The sequence below is a fragment of the Trachurus japonicus genome, chromosome 17 (assembly GCF_045865225.1).
Source record: "Trachurus japonicus isolate A0001 chromosome 17, Traja_1.0".
NCBI lineage: Eukaryota > Metazoa > Chordata > Actinopteri > Carangiformes > Carangidae > Trachurus > Trachurus japonicus.
The window spans coordinates 14523669-14544165 of NC_140923.1; the positions used below are offsets into that span (position 1 = coordinate 14523669).

General features: G+C 40.6%; 2 protein-coding genes across 2 annotated transcripts; both read left to right on the forward strand.

Annotated features, from left to right (window-relative positions):
- The first annotated feature begins 1240 nt into the window (after positions 1–1240).
- LOC146970319 (alpha-amylase) lies at positions 1241–6799 on the forward strand. The gene is made up of 9 exons (XM_085804643.1): positions 1241–1423; positions 2146–2292; positions 2571–2768; positions 3923–4153; positions 4813–4946; positions 5219–5441; positions 5529–5650; positions 5794–5919; positions 6577–6799. The coding sequence occupies exons 1-9, from the start codon at positions 1256–1258 to the stop codon at positions 6764–6766; spliced, it is 1539 nt and encodes a 512-aa protein (XP_085660769.1). The 5' UTR covers positions 1241–1255; the 3' UTR covers positions 6767–6799.
- Positions 6800–9521: 2722 nt separating this feature from the next.
- LOC146970320 (alpha-amylase-like) lies at positions 9522–14960 on the forward strand. Its single transcript, XM_085804642.1, has 9 exons — positions 9522–9821; positions 10628–10774; positions 11105–11302; positions 11970–12200; positions 12933–13066; positions 13582–13804; positions 13897–14018; positions 14299–14424; positions 14672–14960. Exons 1-9 carry the CDS (start codon positions 9654–9656, stop codon positions 14859–14861), a joined length of 1539 nt encoding a protein of 512 aa, XP_085660768.1. The 5' UTR covers positions 9522–9653; the 3' UTR covers positions 14862–14960.
- The last annotated feature ends 5537 nt before the right edge of the window (positions 14961–20497 follow it).

The window sequence follows — 20497 nt, forward strand, 5'->3', positions numbered from 1 at the left end:
CCAGGATCCAGGGATCTGTAGAAAGTACTGCAGCTGCAACACAGTCAAAGAAAAGTAGCAATGGACTACGTGAACAGACCTTAGCATCAATACCTCACATGCAGTATACCACAAACATCTCTCCTGAGCTAACATGAACCTTAACCTAAATACAGTAACCAGCAGTGGGTCAGATTGAAGCCCCTCATGGGAAAATGCCTGTGTTTTGTCAGGGCTGGTTTAGTTAACTTGTTTTACATAACTATTTGACCTCTCACCTTTCTCACTCGAGTGTAGCTTATCTGTATTGGTTTTCCTTGATGCAAAGTGGATAACAACACTGTGAGGTTATACAAGGCATGTTTTGTAACTGCTGCACCTCCAACATACGTATTTTTCCTGTGATAATGTAAAGCAGACCACTGCCATAAGATAATATAGTAAGACACAGTATCATGACAATTTGTTAGCATAGTTATTGTTTGTTTATTACTAATACTTGAATAAAGATATTCATCTTTAAAAATATTATCAGACATAATATATTTTTATATCTCGGAAGGGCGTCTTGGTACACCTTCAGCTTTCAAAAGTACAAATTAAGGATAAACAATACGCATATACTACATGTTTTAAGACAAGTGTGTATTATTTTACTTCTGAACAGAGATTAACTTGTGGTGAATTGAGAAATTATTTGAAATTTATAAGTATCAAGTTCAAGACAAGAAAAAAAGACAAAATAAACTAATGTATAACGGGTGCATTTAAGCTCCCTGTTGCAGCATCCACTGGTTTTTATTAAACTAGGAGAAATCCAAACTGTCTGTGCAATTAATTTACAGTCTTAATGTAGTGTTATTATGATGTTCAAAGCCAAGAAATTATGTTTTCTGGGGTAATATTACTGCGGAAACTTGGAAATTCACCTTAACGATACATATTGAGGAAAATGTGATTCCAACAGAGGATAAAATTTAGTGCAACAGTCATGTTATTGACACTGCAGAAAATATGAGTTGATTTTTAATAGGACAAAGACATTATTAAGACTTCTTGTTTTCTTGTATATGTATATGCTTATTGTTATCTGTATGTTTTTAAGCTATTTTTTCTCCTGATATTTTGAAACAAGGGAGGAAACCATGAGAAAAAGGCACCTGTTCAACCTCCGAGGTGATAGTTTCCAGCATCTCATTGGTCCTGCTGAGAGAGAATCTGTGTATAAATACTACAGGTAAAGCAGCAGTAAGACAGTGTGTTTTTCCGGCTCAGCATGAAGTTGTTCATTCTGGTGGCTCTCTTTGGGCTCGGGCTCGCCCAGCACAACCCTCACACCAAGCATGGAAGGACAGCCATCGTCCACCTGTTTGAGTGGCGCTGGGCCGACATCGCTGCAGAGTGTGAGCGCTTCCTGGGTCCCAATGGCTATGGTGGAGTACAGGTATGTATGGCTGAACACAGGTGTGTAGCCTGTAAATCTTAAGGTATTGGAAGAAGGAGGAAACTCACATCCCTTTCTATTTTAAAACAAGGTGCCTATAATAACACTGCGTGCTGATGATACGCTCAGCAGACTTTGCACAATTGCCTGGCAGCTTGTGATGACTTAGATTTAATTAAAAAGAACAGAGGTAAAACATCATCAGGTAACAGCTTTCCTTTCATAGAGAGGTTGCACCTTGCTTTGAATTTTAAAATGAGAAAAATGGTCTATCTCAGACAAAAAATTACTTTAATTTGAAAAAGAAAGAAAGAAAAGAAGCCAGCAAGTGATGCTTGTTTGTCCAGGTGAATGTAAAATTCATCTACATAAATAAAGACATTTGAAGAAGGGTAAGGCTCCACTCTAATTTTGAAGATAGATTACAACACAAAATCAGAATACGAGGTGCTGCATAATCAGAATTCACATCTCTTTAGCAGAGTTCAGTAAATTTGACCTAGTGAACGGATAAAGATTGAAAAAACTGTTCAAAATCAAGCAATATATCCAGCATTTTCTATAATGCACTCACATAACATCCGGCCGCTAATTAATTTAAACTTGGTGCTAGTGGTATAGCCCACTTCCTTGACCACTGTTTAGCGTTGGTCTTCTGTACACAGACAACTTCTGTTTTGGGATTGGTAATTATCGTAATGCTTTCCCTCTGTGTTGCTCAGATCTCTCCTCCAAATGAGCACATTGTGCTGAACAGTCCCTGGAGGCCTTGGTGGCAGAGATACCAGCCAATCAGCTACAAGCTGTGCTCCAGATCTGGCAGCGAGAACGAGCTGAGAGACATGATCACCAGATGCAACAACGTTGGGGTAAACTACACTGCAACAGTTGATGCGAATTAAAGTCTCTGTCTTGAGGAGCCACCATTTTCACTTTTACTTAAAGTATTTACTGTAGCTGCTGCTGTTCTTTGCCATATATTTGAGTTTGGGGATCATCAACATTGCAGTAAACCACAAGCAGTACTACTGTGACATATCCCTCTGACCCAAGAATGACCTCAATGTGTGAACATAAGGAGTGAAAATGACAAGGGATAGAAGGGGGGTGTTGATTGGTTGTGTTGCATCCACCATTCTTCTCACAGGTCAACATCTATGTGGACGCTGTCATCAACCACATGTGTGGAGCCGGGGGCGGAGAGGGAACCCACTCCTCATGTGGAAGCTGGTTCAGCGCCGGCAGAAAGGACTTCCCCAGTGTCCCCTTCAGCCATTCGGACTTCAACGACCACAAATGTAGGACTGGAAGTGGCAACATTGAGAACTATGGAGATTCCAATCAGGTAATGAATACCGCTCAGAACAAATGGTTGAGATGGATAATTGTTGTGACGTCTCAATCCAATGATATACTCACTCTGAGTCTGCAATCTATTTGATATATTTGGGAGTTGCACAAATCTGAACTGGAATCAAACCAGCAGAGGATCCATATAAATGAAGATCCTTAACACGTATTCTAGTTCTTGAGATTAATTTACCCAAATCAGCTTTCACTTTCAATGAGCAAGTCTGGACAGTATTTCATCCAGTGGTCCAGTAATCCTTCTGATATTTTCATCTTTAGTCAGCTGTTTTGAAATATGATAAATGTGTTGGACATTAGCTAAGGGGGTTAGACACTGTATCTTAGCTTTCAACTTTGGAGACTAGCAAATGGTTTAATATCTCAAGTGAAAATCAGATGTTTCCAATGCACCAACTGTAATGATATGCAAATGGGAGACATATTTACCATTACGTAATTCAGTGTGTGCACGTGTGTGTGCATGCTAACTTCTACCGCTGAAAAGCCGTGGAATTAGCTTTGTGGCTCAATTATTTAGCGGCAGATAAACTGAAAGCTTAACCAGGACCATTGATCATGTCATACTTACTGTTCCACAAATAAACACAAAATCAAGTTTGTCAACAGGCTAGTCTTAATCCTTCTACCACAGCTGTTGACTGGTTTTGCAAAACCAGAAGACTTGTTGTGGCTTCCAGACATGGATGACATGACTGCTGACAGGCTTATTTACATGTAGGCTATATAAAAGGAGAAATGAGGTGATATGATTTATTGTCATTCAAGAATTGTCCTGTGAAGACTCACCACCAACTTCTGTTCAGCAGCAGTCAGCTGAGCCGTGATGTGATTGGTGGACTAACTATGTTGCCAACAGTGGAGTCAAAGCGCTCCCTGGTGGACACCTAACACAATAGTGGCACTGGATATGAAATAGCTCAAGCCCCTGACTCCAACTGTTACATACGCCAGTGCTGATTTATATGCAATTAGCTTGAACTGGGTGCTAAAATCAGTTACTGTTGTTATGGTCCAGGCTTTCAGTGGTATGGCGAATTAGCAAGTCACTATTTATGTCATTAAACTTAATTCACATCAGTATGAAGCACTAACAATGATATGAACTGTGATGTAAATGGTCATTTTTAGGTACGTGACTGTCGTCTGGTTGGTCTGTTGGACCTGGCCCTGGAGAAGGATTACGTCAGGGGAAAGGTGGCCGACTTCATGAACAAGCTGATTGACATGGGTGTGGCTGGATTCAGAGTGGATGCCTGCAAGCACATGTGGCCCGGCGATCTTTCAGCTGTCTACGGCCGTCTGCACAACCTCAACACCAAGTGGTTCTCCGGTGGCTCCAGACCCTTCATCTTCCAGGAGGTAGTTTTTGCTGGAACGCACACAAACTAATTTAAAACAAATAAGCTATTCATTATTAATTACATTAAACAAAACTATTGAGTTGTCTCATGACAGAAGCCAAAATAAGAAATGACCCGGAAATGAGATTTGCATCAGCAAATCTTTAAATCCACAAGTTACGGGAATCAGGAATAATTTCCACAAATTAATATGATAGGATTTTGTCAGCTCTAGTTTTAGAATCTGAGTATTTTAATATTAGGCAGGCAGATCATACCATTATAAACCTGATACACATAAAATTCACTATATATATATATCTGGCCAACACTAGTTGATAAACAAATCCACACCCACTCGCCTGTATAGAGTGTACAGGCAATGCTGTAATATAAAACGTTGAGGCTTAAGGTTCTCAACTCAAAAACCAATTTATGTAATCTGCAAAAGTAGCCTAAGATCTAAAACAATAAGAGTACTTTGTTTCCACTGAAGACTTGAGGGTTTAACAACAGAAATATGGTTTGAATTAGTGCTGGATCAAAAAGGATTATTTGTTGTATTGTTTTTTTGTTTTTTTTGTCAGTTCACAAGTCACTGATATGGTACAGTTAATACAAACCATTCCCACTTCAGATTGCATGGATGAGAAGAATAATGCATTGTTTTCCCTCTAGGTTATTGATCTGGGAGGTGAGCCCATCACATCTAGAGAGTACTTCCATCTGGGAAGGGTAACTGAGTTCAAATATGGTGCCAGACTGGGAACTATCTTCAGAAAATGGAACGGCGAGAAGCTGTCTTACACCAGGTATGTGTGTTTCTGCTGGTGTGCCTAAATTGTATATCAATCTGATATATTAGAAGAGGTTATATAACCATGGCGTAGTGACAACCCCATTTGCTGTATAAATTGCTGGATTCGACAAATAGGTTCTTACTCGCCAGTGGATCTGGGAGAAACTGTTTCATAGAACTGGTACATTTCAGAGTTGCTGAATCATAGACTTTAGGTAATTTTTTTGTCCAGACTTTGATGTTTTTGAAGAGAACCCATTAGTAAAATTGTATTCTTGTTTCCAGGAACTGGGGAGAGGGTTGGGGTTTCATGCCCAATGGCAATGCTTTTGTCTTCGTTGACAACCACGACAACCAGAGAGGCCACGGTGCTGGAGGTGCATCCATCGTTACCTTCTGGGACTCCAGGCTCTACAAGATGGCCGTTAGCTACATGTTGGCCCATCCTTACGGAGTGACCAGAGTGATGTCTAGCTTCCGCTGGAACCGTCACATTGTGCATGGAAAGGTATGTTCTCTTATTAATAGCAGCATTGATAAAATGTTATGTAAGGTGTGTATTTGAAAAAATTAATCCATTTACCCATCATTGTAGGATCAGAATGACTGGATGGGCCCTCCCAGCCATGGTGATGGATCCACCAAGTCTGTTCCCATTAACGCTGACCAGACCTGTGGAGATGGATGGGTTTGTGAGCACAGATGGCGTCAGATCAAGTGAGTCCTCAGAAAGCAAGAGACAACACACCGTTGACCTGATGCACTGAGCATCGTTCATGTCTCTTTAGTCACAAGTGTGTAAAAACTATTTCACACTACAACTACATTCTGATTTTACTTCTTGTGGATCTCTCCTCTAGGAACATGGTCTCTTTCCGTAACGTGGTCAATGGACAGCCTCACTCCAACTGGTGGGACAACAAGAGCAACCAGGTTGCCTTTGGACGTGGCAATCGTGGTTTCATCGTTTTTAACAATGACGACTGGTAAGGACTTAATCCTCAAACTGATACTGACAAACATATCACCCACCTAAAGGAATAGTAATGTAATCGTAATACACTGTTGCTTTTTACTGTTGTAAATTTGGCTATTGCTACATACTGTAGCCGATGTTAGCATTAACATTTGTTTGTCCAACTATAAATCATTGCATTTACAACACAATATGTTATGATTTTTTTGAGCAGTGCTGCTCCTACAGAGCAGACTCAGCTACAGTGATTAGCTATTGGAAATGGACCAGTCAGACCACAATTACCTTGTTATCATGCTAACTTTAGTAAAAGAGAGTAGAAAGATAGAAATTGAGTAAAGGAATAATGTTTGATGCTGAACTTCTGGAAAATGTCTTTTTGACTGGTAAATATACAGATGCTAATGCTAATATGTTAGCAATAACTGCATATAGGCTATCTCCTTTAGCCACTCTAAAATCTAAAATAGCAATTTTTCACCATTTTCCCCACTTGTTTGAAAAAAACACGTTTCCTGTTACAAAACAAACAATGGTACAGAAAGATCCAAATAACTTGTTCTGCTTCAACAGAAAATAGGCTACTGTGTAATAAGGAGACTGTAGGAGGATCCTCCTACAGTATGGTTTGGTTTTATTATAAAATTTGTCTTGTGTTCACCCTCAGGGATCTGGATGTGACCCTGAACACTGGCATGCCCGGCGGCACCTACTGTGACGTCATTTCTGGCCAGAAGGACGGACACAGGTGCACTGGGAAGCAGATCCATGTGGGCGGTGATGGCCGAGCTCACTTCAGGATCAGCAACAGAGATGAGGACCCCTTCGTTGCTATTCATGCTGAATCCAAGCTGTAAAAACATTCTCAACAATAAATACATTTTAAAAAATTTAACTTGAGAGATGAACTTGTTTTTTTAGTGACACTTTAAGACTGAAAGGAATGAAGTCCATGCATTAAAAACTAAAAAACATGCCTAAAACCACACCAGCAGTCATGTCACCTCAATATCACTGCACTGAGAGTTTGAACCTAATATAACTGAATGTGTATCCACAGGCTCTGTTTACCAACAGGGAAACTGTTGCGTAATCAGCTGTTTTCCCATTCACAGTAAGTGTGAGAGGGGCTGGACTGTAGGGAAAGTGATAAACACCCTCTCAACTGGCCAAACCTTAAAGGGCCCTTAAAGGGCAACATACACAAATCATCTATGTGTATCATGATTTTGAAAATGACTGACTATTGGTCTTACTTGCCCTTACAGTGGGCTATGTCTTTTAAGTGTAACTCCCGTCACACAAAGAAAACACAATAACACAAGCAGCCAAATCAGGCTCTGATCTTAATCAGAGTGTCTGGTATCAGATGATATTTAGGAGTTTAATAATGACCTGACTGTTAAATGCAGGTTTGTCCACTTTTGCCTGCCAAATATCATCTGGTTAATTAGATCCATGCCCAAAAATTGTTTGATCTGATTCGCAAGTTTAATAGTTAATATGTGGTTCAAACATCCAACAGAAAGCAATAGCTCTGACTCGTTATAAAGTGTAGCCTACATGGACAACTTATTAGCATCAACACAACACTACTGCTGTCCGTCCGTCTAGTGTCAGCATGGTCTTCTGATGACCTCAGACCAGTGTTCACAGCCAGAGCTCTCTGCTCTTGCTGCTAGTTGTGCTGTCTGTTCTGCCACTGGGTGGGTGGGGGGTCAAGGTGAAGGTTGTTTTGTTTCATCTGAATCCCCTGCTGTATCTTAATGAACACATTACCCCGCTATGAACACAGTCAGGACAGGAGGGGGCGTGGCTGCACTGAGCACCTGCAGACCTGGGATCGGCAGACCACCAAGGATGCGCATAGCCTACATATGAAATATTAATAAAAATGTAACCATGTAGATTATTATGTGTTTATTTTTTTTAATTATGAATTTTATGTTGTTACCCTTAGCATTATTTTTCTTAGCCTATTAGCCTACATGATGTCATTGGTTTTATTTTGTGTTTAAATTATGAAGTATTATTAATTTTATTAATTAATTAATTTAGTCTATAATATTGTATTATCACTTTCAGTTTTCTTTCATAGATGTTTTGAAGATAGAGGAAGCATGTGCTGGATGACGTTGGTTCCACGTGCCTTTGTTTTGGTGGGGACCGGAAAAGGAGACACTCCAGAGAGAGAGAGCTCTGCTGTAGCTCTGCACTCCTGTTCGTCGCCTCGTCGTTGAACCTGACCTGTAAGTGAAGTGAATTAAGTCCTGTCCTGGCGTAACGGTGACTTTTTCGTTGAAGAATTATTTACCCCCTTGTAACCCGCGACACCCATGGTCCTGGCACGTGACGCTACCTATCCAGAAACCAGGGTTACAAAAACATTAGCATGAGGGGTGTGATAATGCTCTAAAAAAAGAAACACACGTCGCTGTTATTATGACTGTAACTCGACTCAGATTCAACTCATTTTGACCTGTCCTGTATGTTGCAGGTTACAAACAGAAGCCTCTCTCCTGAGCAGGGACAGCGGCAGGCAGCATGGCCCTTTACCCACATGGATAAAAGTCAGATTGACGTAGGCCTACATGGTGGGAAAATCTTGTCAGGGCTGGTTTAGTTCTACATGTGACAGGCCACTCTATTTATTTTGATTTAAAAAAAGACCACACAACAGTCACGCCTTCTGAGATTTACCAGTGTTATTCAACATTTAGGGCTCATTTCCAAATTTATGTCAAGGGCAGTCTCTCCTTAATAAACACTTAGGTCTGATTAGATATAAATTTCACAGCTTTGGAAAAATAAATGTTGAGTGTATCCATGCCCCCCCCCCCCACAGCCACCACTCATCAAGAAACTCACACATTGTTTATATGTATTAGAAATAACTAATCCAGTATTGGCCTGCCTCAGCTTTTTATTTGCTCAACCCAAAATAGATTTTTCTTTTTGTTGTTGTTCCAAATCAAGATTTTGGAACTGAGTGGTTTAATCTGCCTGTTGCACCATAATCTGGTTATTGAACACAGTGAACAAATTCTAAACCAGGACAAATCCAAATGGTCAGTGGATTTGAATCAGTGTTACAGTGTAATCTAGTTAACTAATTAGTGTAATTGTGATGTTTCGAGCCCGAGGGAGGGGCCTGTTGCTGCTGAATCTTTGCAGCATATAAAACTGATTGTCTTTTGAGAGAATTAAGTGGATTTTTTTATGCCTTCACTTTTGAATTATTGGGAGCTTAAATTTATGAATTGCTAGGATTAAGGTAACATCTCAAGGCAGATTCTGATTTGATGGGCTAATGTTGGAATTGACTATGCTTTAACTCCATTTTACCACCACATGACAAAGCAGTGATTTCTTTGGACTTTGGTTTGTTTTGACCTGTGCAAAGGATAAAACTCTCGCCAAAAATATCTCACATTTCAACAGAAACATAGGAAAGTATTTGATTATTTGGCACATTTTTAGTCTTTTTAAACCTCTTATTTTTTATTTTTGGGGAAAGGCATTATTCACAACTTTTGCTTCCAAGTTTTTATGTGAGTAGTTGAAGCAGTTTTTTCTTCTGTTGGTTTTGAAGGACGGTCGGAAATTTTGATAAAGAAGCACCTGTTTAATATCCACGCTGATATTTGCCCGCCTCCCATTGGCCCGTGGAAAAAAAAAAGAATCAGTATAAATATTAACAGCCAGTCTGCAGGAGAGTGTTTTTCTGGTTCATCCGAGGGAAGCATGAAGCTGTTCATTCTGGTGGCTCTCTTTGGGCTCGGCCTCGCCCAGCACAACCCTCACATCAAGCATGGAAGGACAGCCATCGTCCACCTGTTTGAGTGGCGTTGGGCCGACATCGCTGCAGAGTGTGAGCGTTTCCTGGGTCCAAATGGTTTTGGTGGAGTTCAGGTATGTATGGCTGAACACAGGTGTGTGGCATATTCTAGTCCTTTTTCATTGTAAATAAATTAATAGTAAGTCAGACTGCATGTTGATGATGCACAAATGGCTGTATAAATGTATATGTCTTAATTATGTACCGTATATCTTTGTGTACATGAGAATGATAAATTTAACAGGTGATTTCAGCTTTCTTTATATATATACAGTGGTTGTTTTCTGCTTTGAACACTGCATGAGTATGAATGTTCATTTATTTCAAAATGGGATTAAAAATGAAGGAAAAGAGCAAGTGTCTATTTAGGCTGGTGGAAAGCACAAAATGTGGATACAAAGGGACCTTTCTAAAACTTAACAGGGTACTTTGATAAGATGGTTAATTGAAGCCCAAGACATATTTGAGAATTAGATTTTTTTTTCATGCACCTCTTTAACATCCTTTATAGACCATATGTTCCCGCCACCTTTAGCACCTACAATTTGCAGGTTTTTTTTCTTTTCTTTTCTTTTTTTAAAAGTAAGTTTCAAGCTCAGTGCGGGATAACCCTGACTATAACACTCACCCTAAATATCTACATATCAAGTGCAGGGAAGGATAACCATCAAGATTTTTTCCAGAGCAACTACTGTATACAGTATGTAACACTTTATGAGTTGAACTTCTTCTTGTGATGTTTAAAATGAACTATATTGTGTAAATAACTGTTCAGTTTATTCACTACATCGGTTAAACACCATCTTCTTTCTGCAGATAATTCCTCCTAAAACTCCTAAAACTGATTATTACAGCAATGTTTCCCCTCAATGTTGTTCAGATCTCGCCTCCAAATGAGCACATTATACTGAACAGTCCCTGGAGGCCTTGGTGGCAGAGATACCAGCCAATCAGCTACAACCTGTGCTCCAGATCTGGCAGCGAGAACGAGCTGAGAGACATGATCACCAGATGCAACAACGTTGGGGTAAACTACACTGCAACAGTGATTTAATGAAAGGTTGTAGGATTGTTCTTTTGCAGTTGACAGCATCTTGTAAATCTACAGCCTCGTACCAGACAACAAACTCTTACCACATACATATCACACCAGTTGCTGCTTTACTATAAAATAAGCACCTGCCATTTTGAAACAGAAGGCATTTTTGAATCGAAAATTCAACATATTCATGCTGTGTCTTTATATTTCATATTTCTATGACTTGACAATGACCTTAAATGGAGTGAAAGAGTCCAATGACAGAAAATAAATATTGATTGGGTGTGTTGCACAGACTGTAATGTATATTTCCAACAGGTCAACATCTATGTGGACGCTGTCATCAACCACATGTGTGGAGCCGGGGGCGGAGAGGGAAACCACTCTTCATGCGGAAGCTGGTTCAACGCCGCCAAAAAGGACTTCCCCAGCGTCCCGTTCACCCAATGGGACTTCAACGACAACAAGTGCAAGACAAGCAGCGGTGAAATTGAAAACTATACTGATGCTTATCAGGTAATGAATGTGACTGAGAGAAACTGTCACAGCGATGCAATTCTGCCCCGATTCATATTTTACAATTCACAGACTACCTCCTTCACTAAGATCCATTTCTTCTTATCCACTTTTTAAAAAGCAGCTAAAAATACATCTCAACTTCTCTTGAATTTCCCGCTCTCTCCATATCCCACATCCTTACTCTGTCTTTTTATGATTTCAATTAATTAATTTTTTGTACCTTATTTCTATTGTCTCTATTTGTTACTGATCACTTTGCTCTTTATCTCTCCATTTTTTCTAATTTTTATATAATATATATAATATTGATTATGTATGCACTTTATCTCCTTTTTTTCTATGTTTATTTGTTAGCCATAGAAATTTCTTGTTGTAATTTGTTATAGGGGTGTTATGTACAAGCCAATCGGCTTCGTTCCCTCCATGCACCATTAATTTAAATTTGTGCTAAATAAATAAACTACACTAAACTAAACAGCACTTTTTCCATCCACTCAAAGATCCATAAAACACATTTCAGTCAGACACTGGTGGTTGTGCATATCTAATTGTTGTCATATGGTATGAATAAGAAACAACCATTGCAATTGTAAAATTCATGCCAAGCACGAGTAGTTGAAGTCAAACATATACAGTATAAAACAATGCATATTTCTTGCCCCAGGTGCGTGACTGTCGTCTGGTTAGTCTGTTGGACCTGGCCCTGGAGAAGGATTACGTCAGGGGAAAGGTGGCCGACTTCATGAACAAGCTGATTGACATGGGTGTGGCTGGATTCAGAGTGGATGCCTGCAAACACATGTGGCCCGGTGACCTGGCTAATGTCTATGGCCGTCTGCACAACCTCAACACCAAGTGGTTCCCTAGTGACTCCAAACCCTTTATCTTCCAAGAGGTAGTTTTTTTTTTATCACATAGGAGCAGTTTGATATCTCTACCTATTTTATAAAATATCCTTCAATTGCATATTTGGTGTGTGTCTCTGTGTTTGATAATGCTAGCTGTGTGTTTTTCAGGAGTATCTTGTGAACCAAAAGGCTGGATGAACTTGTTTGAGCTGGTTTTAGGGAAAACATGCAGCCACTAAACACAATCTGCCGCCACAAAAATGTATTTGCATTCAAGTGCATGATTGGCCCAAACCCCAGCTGTAATCTGTTTGCGAGCCTGTGATTGGAGAAATACGAAACACCCATGTGTTCGGTATTCATGACTGATAACGCATAGCAGCAGTCAGCAGAGCCATGGGAAAACAAGCAAAGAAATCAAGATGGCAAAACACAAACACTAGCACACTGGGAGCAGGCGTTGCAGTAAAATAAGTCATTATTAGTTGACAGCGCCTGAATAGCACATGCTGTGCTCATGAATCAAGCCCATGATTATAAAATATAATTTAAAGTTTGTAAGCTGCAGGTTTTAAAAAGTAACACTTTGCTCTGCCCTCAGTAAAAAGTCATGAGGGTTTAACAGCATCAACGTGTTTCTTGTTACTACAGAACAAAAGCTTTTATTTTTTGCATCAGTTTTTTGACAATTCTCAAGTCACTCAAAGGGTACAGTTAATATAAACCATTCTACCGCACAGAGCGTGGATGATACAAATTATGTGCTGCTCTCCCTTTAGGTTATTGATCTGGGAGGTGAGTCCATCTCATTTAGAGAGTACGTCCATCTGGGAAGGGTAACTGAGTTCAAATATGGTGCCAAACTGGGAACTGTCTTCAGAAAATGGAACGGCGAGAAGCTGTGTTACACCAGGTATGTTTTCTCTTAAAGGTGTACAGAAAAGAAAATTGAATTTGAGCCCACTATGGGTCATAAAATTAGTGTAATAACTCATCTATCAGACAATGTAGGCCAAACTTTGTGCAACATTCTATTTTTGAGTAAATCCGGGATGAAAGTGTGTATTTTTTTTCTGCATTGGATAATGCAGGCGCACGGATTATACGTCAGCCTGTACACGATTCATCAGCCACTGATATTGGATCCGTCATCCGTCATTCAAACGTCTGAGACACACACACACGGAGCTTGGTCTCGCCCCAAGCTTTGAATATCCCGCCCGCTCGATAACGACCAATCAAATTCGTTTTCCTTACTCGGGTAAACTCGTGTTGCAGCTCGTGACAACTCGGCGCGACAAACAGGACAAACGGCCATTTCTGTACACCTTTAAATCATGTATCAATGTGATATAATAGAAGAGGTTATCTTGTCCTTACTACAAGTTTCAATACTCCTAATTAGTAAAATTGTATTCTTGTCTCTAGGAACTGGGGAGAGGGTTGGGGTTTCATGTCTGATGGTAATGCTGTTGTCTTCGTTGACAACCACGACAACCAGAGAGGCCACGGTGCTGGAGGTGCATCCATCGTTACCTTCTGGGACTCCAGGCTCCACAAGATGGCTGTTGGCTACATGCTGGCCCATCCTTACGGAGTGACCAGAGTGATGTCTAGCTTCCGCTGGAACCGTCACATTGTGAATGGAAAGGTATGTTCTCTTATTAATAGCAGCATTGATTAAATGTTATGCATAGCGTATTTGGAACATCTTTTATTAAACCCATTTACCCATCATTGTAGGATCAGAATGACTGGATGGGCCCTCCCAGCCATAGTGATGGATCCACCAAGTCTGTTCCCATTAACCCTGATCAGACCTGTGGAGATGGATGGGTTTGTGAGCACAGATGGCGTCAGATCAAGTGAGTCCTCAGAAAGCAAGAGACAACACACTGTTGACCTTATGCAGAGAGTATTGTTCACATCTGTTCTTTTTCTGTGCATCTTTGATTTGCATCTTTAATTTTTCAAATAGCTGAAATATATAATCTATCTCACTACAGCAGTGTTACTACAGCATTTCTTTTTTTTAGGATATATGGACATGTGAACCTTTTCCCAAATGCAGTTATGTACAAGACCCAGATCAATCAGGGATGTTTTTTTATAGATATTCTTTTGTATTTTTACTTCCCTCTTTAGGAACATGGTCATCTTCCGTAACGTGGTCAATGGACAGCCTCACTCAAACTGGTGGGACAATCAGAGCAACCAGGTCGCCTTTGGTCGTGGTGATCGTGGTTTCATCGTCTTTAACAATGATGACTGGTGAGGACTATTTACCTAGTTGAATAATACAAAATATGATATACAACGCTAATGCAAAATCAGCCATTCAAAGCACCTGCGATGTTAAAGTGAGTGTCACTTTACAAAATATTTGTGTGTTTTTACCGGCTTTAAGTGGTTCATTCTCCCAGTTTCAATCCAGTTTGCACACAGCAAAATAGGATGGAAAGAACATGCAGTTTAATGTGGCTCTGCAGTTTTTAAAACAATTTGGCTTTGCCCTCAGGGACCTGGATGTGACCCTGAACACTGGCATGCCTGGTGGCACCTACTGTGACGTCATTTCTGGCCAGAAGGAAGAAGGCAGGTGCACTGGGAAGCAGATCCATGTGGGCGGTGATGGTCGAGCTCACTTCAGGATCAGCAACAGAGATGAGGACCCCTTCGTTGCTATTCATGCCGAATCCAAGCTGTGATTCATTCTCTACATTAAACCCTAAACTTAAGCCTAATTCAGCTTCAACAATCAATTAGATTTTTTTTTTTTTACTGACGCTTATTAAAAAAAATCAGTCAATATTTTTGCCATTGACTTTTACTTGAGGATTGAAATGAAGGAGTAATTTTTTAGATAATATGCAAACCATAATGTTTAACAGCGAAATCTCTTCAACAGACTGTTGTATTACTGCTGACTGCAGTAGGCACATCTGTGAGAAACGCAAAGAAAGGTCTGGTAATTTTGTCTTCCTTTGAAGTATGCACTTAAAGGGATACTTCATCCAAAATCAATAATTCACCAATTTTCTACTCACGGTCATGCCAAGGAAGGGTTTGGAGAACTTTCAGAGTCATCAAAACGCTTTTGGAGTTCCAGGGGGGGTCCGGCTGGCAACTGATTTTCATATAATGGCGGCAGATAGAGTTAACTTTTGAATCGTCCAAAACACACACTGTGAAACATCCAAATACCTCCATACTGCTCATCCGTACTGACCCAAGTGTCCTGAAGACGCCACATGAAAAAGTTGTTCGGAAAAAAATGATTTGACCTCTGTTTTTAGCCTTGTTGTAGTGGTAGGTCCCAGTGGCTCTGTTGATGTTGATGTGCGCGAGATTTGCTGCAAGATATTCTTCCGTGTTTACATCATACATCCAATGGTTTACAATGACAAACGAACAACCAAACAACTTTTTCATGCGGCGGCTTCAGGACATTTGGGTCAGTACGGATGAGCAGTATGGAGGTATTTAAATGTTTCATAGTGTTTGTTTTGGACGATTTAAAAGTGAGCACTATCTGCCGCCATTTATGAAAATCTGTTGCCAGCCGGACCCCCACTGGAACTCCAAATTTTGATAACTCCGAAAGTTCTCCGAACCCTTCCTTGGCATGACAGTGAGTAGAAAATTGGTGAATTATCAGTTTTGGGTGAAATATCCCTTTAACAGGCCCATCATGCATTCATATGGGAATGGAAAAACAAACATAAAAGATTAAAGACTTGTAGTGCAGTCAGATAGCTTTCCATTCATAATAAAGTCTCATGTGTGAAACAGGTTGTCTCATATGAAAAGTGGTGCTAATACATACAGTACCCTCTACATTTACCAACTTAAAGGGCAACATACATGAATCACCAATATGCAGAAATCTGTCCATCTGTTAGTGCAATCTGGTCAAATTGAAGATGAAGTATGATGATACTGTTTGACCATCATCTGTTCAAACAACTTCAGTTCCCGTTAAAACCCCTTGTGACCACAGTTTTCTGTTGATATCGTGGGAGGGTAACGTAATATGTAAAAGGCCAACAGGCTGTCAGAAACACTGAGGGCAAAAAAGGTAAAAAGAGTTACAGCAGGTTAGTCCGTAATAATGAGGAGAACAGTAAGTAACTTCACTCTCACAGAGGCAAACAAGAGCACCTAGCAATTTCAAGATTTTCTAAGCTGCAATTGACTCAATGATTACAGGGCTCTCAAATCTCATGCATTGAGCGTGACAGTCACTCTTTTCGGTCTTTTGTCACGCACTCTCGCCACACCTTGTATGTCTCACGCTGAAAAAAAATTATAATAAATTTCTCTGGTGTGCCGCTATGGCTATGGAGCCGCAGGAATCAAGCATGTCTCCCATGGAGTTCTGAGTCACTCTGGGCTCTCAAGTCAAGACACGCATTTCAATCAGTTCACACACTCACACGCCACACATGATATTTCTCACGCCAAGAAGTTGATAAAACAAATTTAGTAAGCTAATCTATGATTGGATGATGCGAAGGCAGATTGCTCCGTTTAGTCCATCCATACAGCTGGCTTGAGTCAGCCAGGTAAAAAGCCAGGTTAAGTCTGGGTTTCCACAGCGCTGCAAGCTCACGTCCTAGGAACGTGCATGAATGCTATTAATAACCCGGGTTGGATTGGACCACGTTTTTTTTATTTTTATTTTGCTGTGTTCCGGCCGAGAATCAATGCTCGTGAGTCCAGCCGCTTCGGGTCCGGGCTTCAACACCTGCGGATCGGACCGGACCGGGTCTTTGAGAACTGTAGCAGGAATTAAACAGCTTCAAAATTGCTCAAACAGGCGATCGTGGGCTTTGAGACATTTTGCAGATTCACAAGACCTTGCAGAAAACAGACCCGGCTTCAAATTGAGACCAGCTTTTACGTGCTTAAACATGTAGCCAGACCCGGCCAATAGACCGGTGTCTGTAAGACAATGGCTTTTATTTGAGAATTTACGATGACGGTCTGGGATACGCTTATGGTGCATCTCAATAAATTACAATATCATGGAAAAGTTTATTTAGCCTATGTCACATTAGGGTAATTCAATTCAAAAAGTTAAACTAATACATAGGCTACAGTATAGCCTAGGTCATTACACACAGAATAAACATTTCTTTATTTATTTAATTTGTAATAATTATATCTTACATTTGATGAAGACCTAGAATTCATACCTTTATATTTCAAAACATTTTAATATTACAAAATACCTATTTAAATAAGCATTTTTAATATGGAAATGTTGGCCTTTTGAAAAGTATGTCAATCTATATGCACCAAATACCTGGTTGGGGCTTTTTGACTTTTCCATGATATTCAAATTCATTGACCATACTGTAGGGTAGCAAGCTTTGGGAGCTAAGTGAAAAACTTGAGAGCCCTGATGATTTTGTCAGCTGCAGCTTGCCATGTTAGCTAATGTTAACTCTGAATGGTTAAGGAGTTGGTTGAAAATGCTTTAACATTCATTACAGAATGACAGACTTGTATCTCAGCCTTAATTCTGCACTTTTTACCCACTTAGGCTAAACCTCCACAGGGCTAAACTGCATGTGAGTTACTGTAGCTATGTGGATGATGCCAAAAGCTGTATTGTTCTTACAGTGCAGTGCAGGATAAACTTGTCTGACTGAGTTATAAATAAAAATGTAACTAAAATGCTATTCACTGTAACATAATATTTTTTGTAGATGCTTGCTATAGAAAATCAACTCGTATTAGCAATGCAGTGGTAACAGTATAGGTGTGTTTGTACACCAGAAATGGATCTGAGGTTTCTGAATAATCAGTGAGTGAGTGTGATAAATGTATCTAATGTGAGTTTGGCTGAAGTGCAGAGCTGCTACTGTTACTCTAAACTGAGGATGTATCTTAGCTCCCAGAAGATGGATGTTCCACTGATGAAATCCTGAAATTCTTCTAACATAACTAGCCTCCCTCCCTGTCATTTTATCAGACACCCACACCCATCATGTTCACATGTCAACGACAGCTCCAGAGTTTAAAGGGATAGTTCAACATTTTGGCAAATTGGCTCATTGCCACAATCTGCTATAGTCATAGCAGTACTGTAGGTTCGTTACCTTTATTTGTCGGTGCAAGCTATTTTTAGAACGGCGGAGCAGAGCCGCGAGCTGCTCAGAGCTATGCTATGGAGGCTGATGGGATTTCTTGGTTTCCCTCATCAAACTCATCAAATACACAATCCAACAACTCCAAAATGCTCTGGTGGACAAGTTGTGACCTGCACATTCACCACGCTATGAGATAAAAACGGAATGGAACGAGACAGAGTTGTTTTCGAGGTAAATGCAGAGACTGCTTGATGAAAAACTGACCCTGAAGGGAACGCACATCAGCGGTTTTGTATGAATTTACCTCTAAAACCACTCTGTCTCGTAACGTTTTGTTATAATCTCATAGCGTGGTGAAGGTCACAACTTGTCCATGAGAGCGTTTTGGAGTTGTTGGATTGTGTATTTGATGAGTTTGATGAGGGGAACCATGAAATCCCATTAGCCTCCGTAGCGTAGCTCTGAGCAGCTCACCACTTGGCTCGGCGGTTCTAAAAATAGCTTGCAACGACAAGTAAAGATAACAAACCTACTGCTATGACTATAGCGATTATGGCAATGGGCCAATTTGCCTAAATTTTGAACCATCCCTTTAACATCTATCCGTGGTTAATAATGATTGTCGTAGTTGTGTGGAGTTTTGATGAATTAAATTTTATTTCTGCCCAAAAGCTGTTCTCTCAGACAGCCGTAGAGGAAGTGAGTGTCCTTAAAAAGACCTGTGACACCTGCGAATGTCCTTTCCTGGCTGCATTGTGTATTCTTCTCCTCCACTGGGACGACTCTTTGCCATCACAGTGCCGCCACTTCTGTTTCACCTGAGTGCAGCCCTGGCATCCGTCATTAGGGCGTCGTAGGGGCCCAGAGGCGCGATGAGCCAAATCTCCATCCTTTCTTTTATCCCTCTCTCTCTTTCTCTCTCTCTCTGCCCGTCTTCCTGTCCCGTCACCCTCCACCTTCCTCTGCCCACCTACTGAGCCCCCATCAGCAGCTCTGGACCGGTGACACTGGAGTGCCACCGGCCACCAGAGGTGAGATAGTAAAGGTGATTCCTGCCAGAACAATCACCTCATCTCGGTTGTCATGGCAATGTGACCCAGAAGAGATAGAAAGCCTAGGTATTTCTTTAAAGCCTCATCGAAAGAACGAGACGTGGCAATGAATGACTTATTTACCGAGGGGAGGATGCTGTAAACACTGACAGGTCATGTGGTTTGTAATGTGAGTCACAATACACAGACATTAGTGTAAACTGCTGTGGAGTGTCAGTCGAATTATGCAGATTATAACAGAAGCAGTGTTAACACGCCAGTTGTAGGTTCTGCTCACATCTGAAAGTATCTTAGGTGCTGCAGATCTCTGAAGTTGTGAATTGCTGTTTAATTTAAAATACTACTACACGGCGGGTGACGGGTCTTTGTTCACAAAAAGCGCAAGAGAGAGAAAAGAGGCAGTCAAAGTGACAGAGAGTGCAGGAGAAGGATAGAAGGCGCCCTTAACGTTAGACTAGCCTCAACATATTGCAACTGCTAAATTATTGACCCTCTCTCCATCTTTTGGTCCGGCAGCTGTGAGGGCCTGTACCTTCCGATTAGCTGCAGAGATGTCAGTGTAGCAGACCGGGGTCTTTGGTGCTGTCATCCTCACTGATGCTTTGTGACATGGCTGTCAACGGTGTCCCCATCCTGTTTCATATTTCATATGGTGCAGCAGACCTGCCTGTCACATCACCCAAGGAGAAAGACAGTCATCAACTTAAAGATGAAACAAGTGAGTTTTGGATCTATTCAGCTCTTTCACATACTTGCTCCTGGAGAGTTAAGCAGACAGGCTTGTGCTGAGCTCTGGTAAAGACAAAGGGACTGATTTAACATTATACATTACAGGATGGTTAGACCTGTTGTCTGAGCTTAGCTTGAACAAAGAAAAGAAAAAGGTTGCTTAAAATGCAGCATTACACAAAAAATGATGATAACTATACTGTAGGTGCTGCTGGATCTTAAACTTGCAATTTTCTGTGAACGGCTATTGCAGCAGTCATGACCACAAGACATGATGATTCCTCACTCACTGGTTCAGTACTTTGGGAATATTTAGCTTCCTATCACATGGGGGCAGTATTGAAGCAAGAACTATGAAATGCTGGCTTTTCCAATACAAGATTAAAAAAGATCTATGAGACACTTTGCTCTCTGTGAAATTTATTTCATAACTGCTTGAAATTCAATACAGAATGACTCGAGATG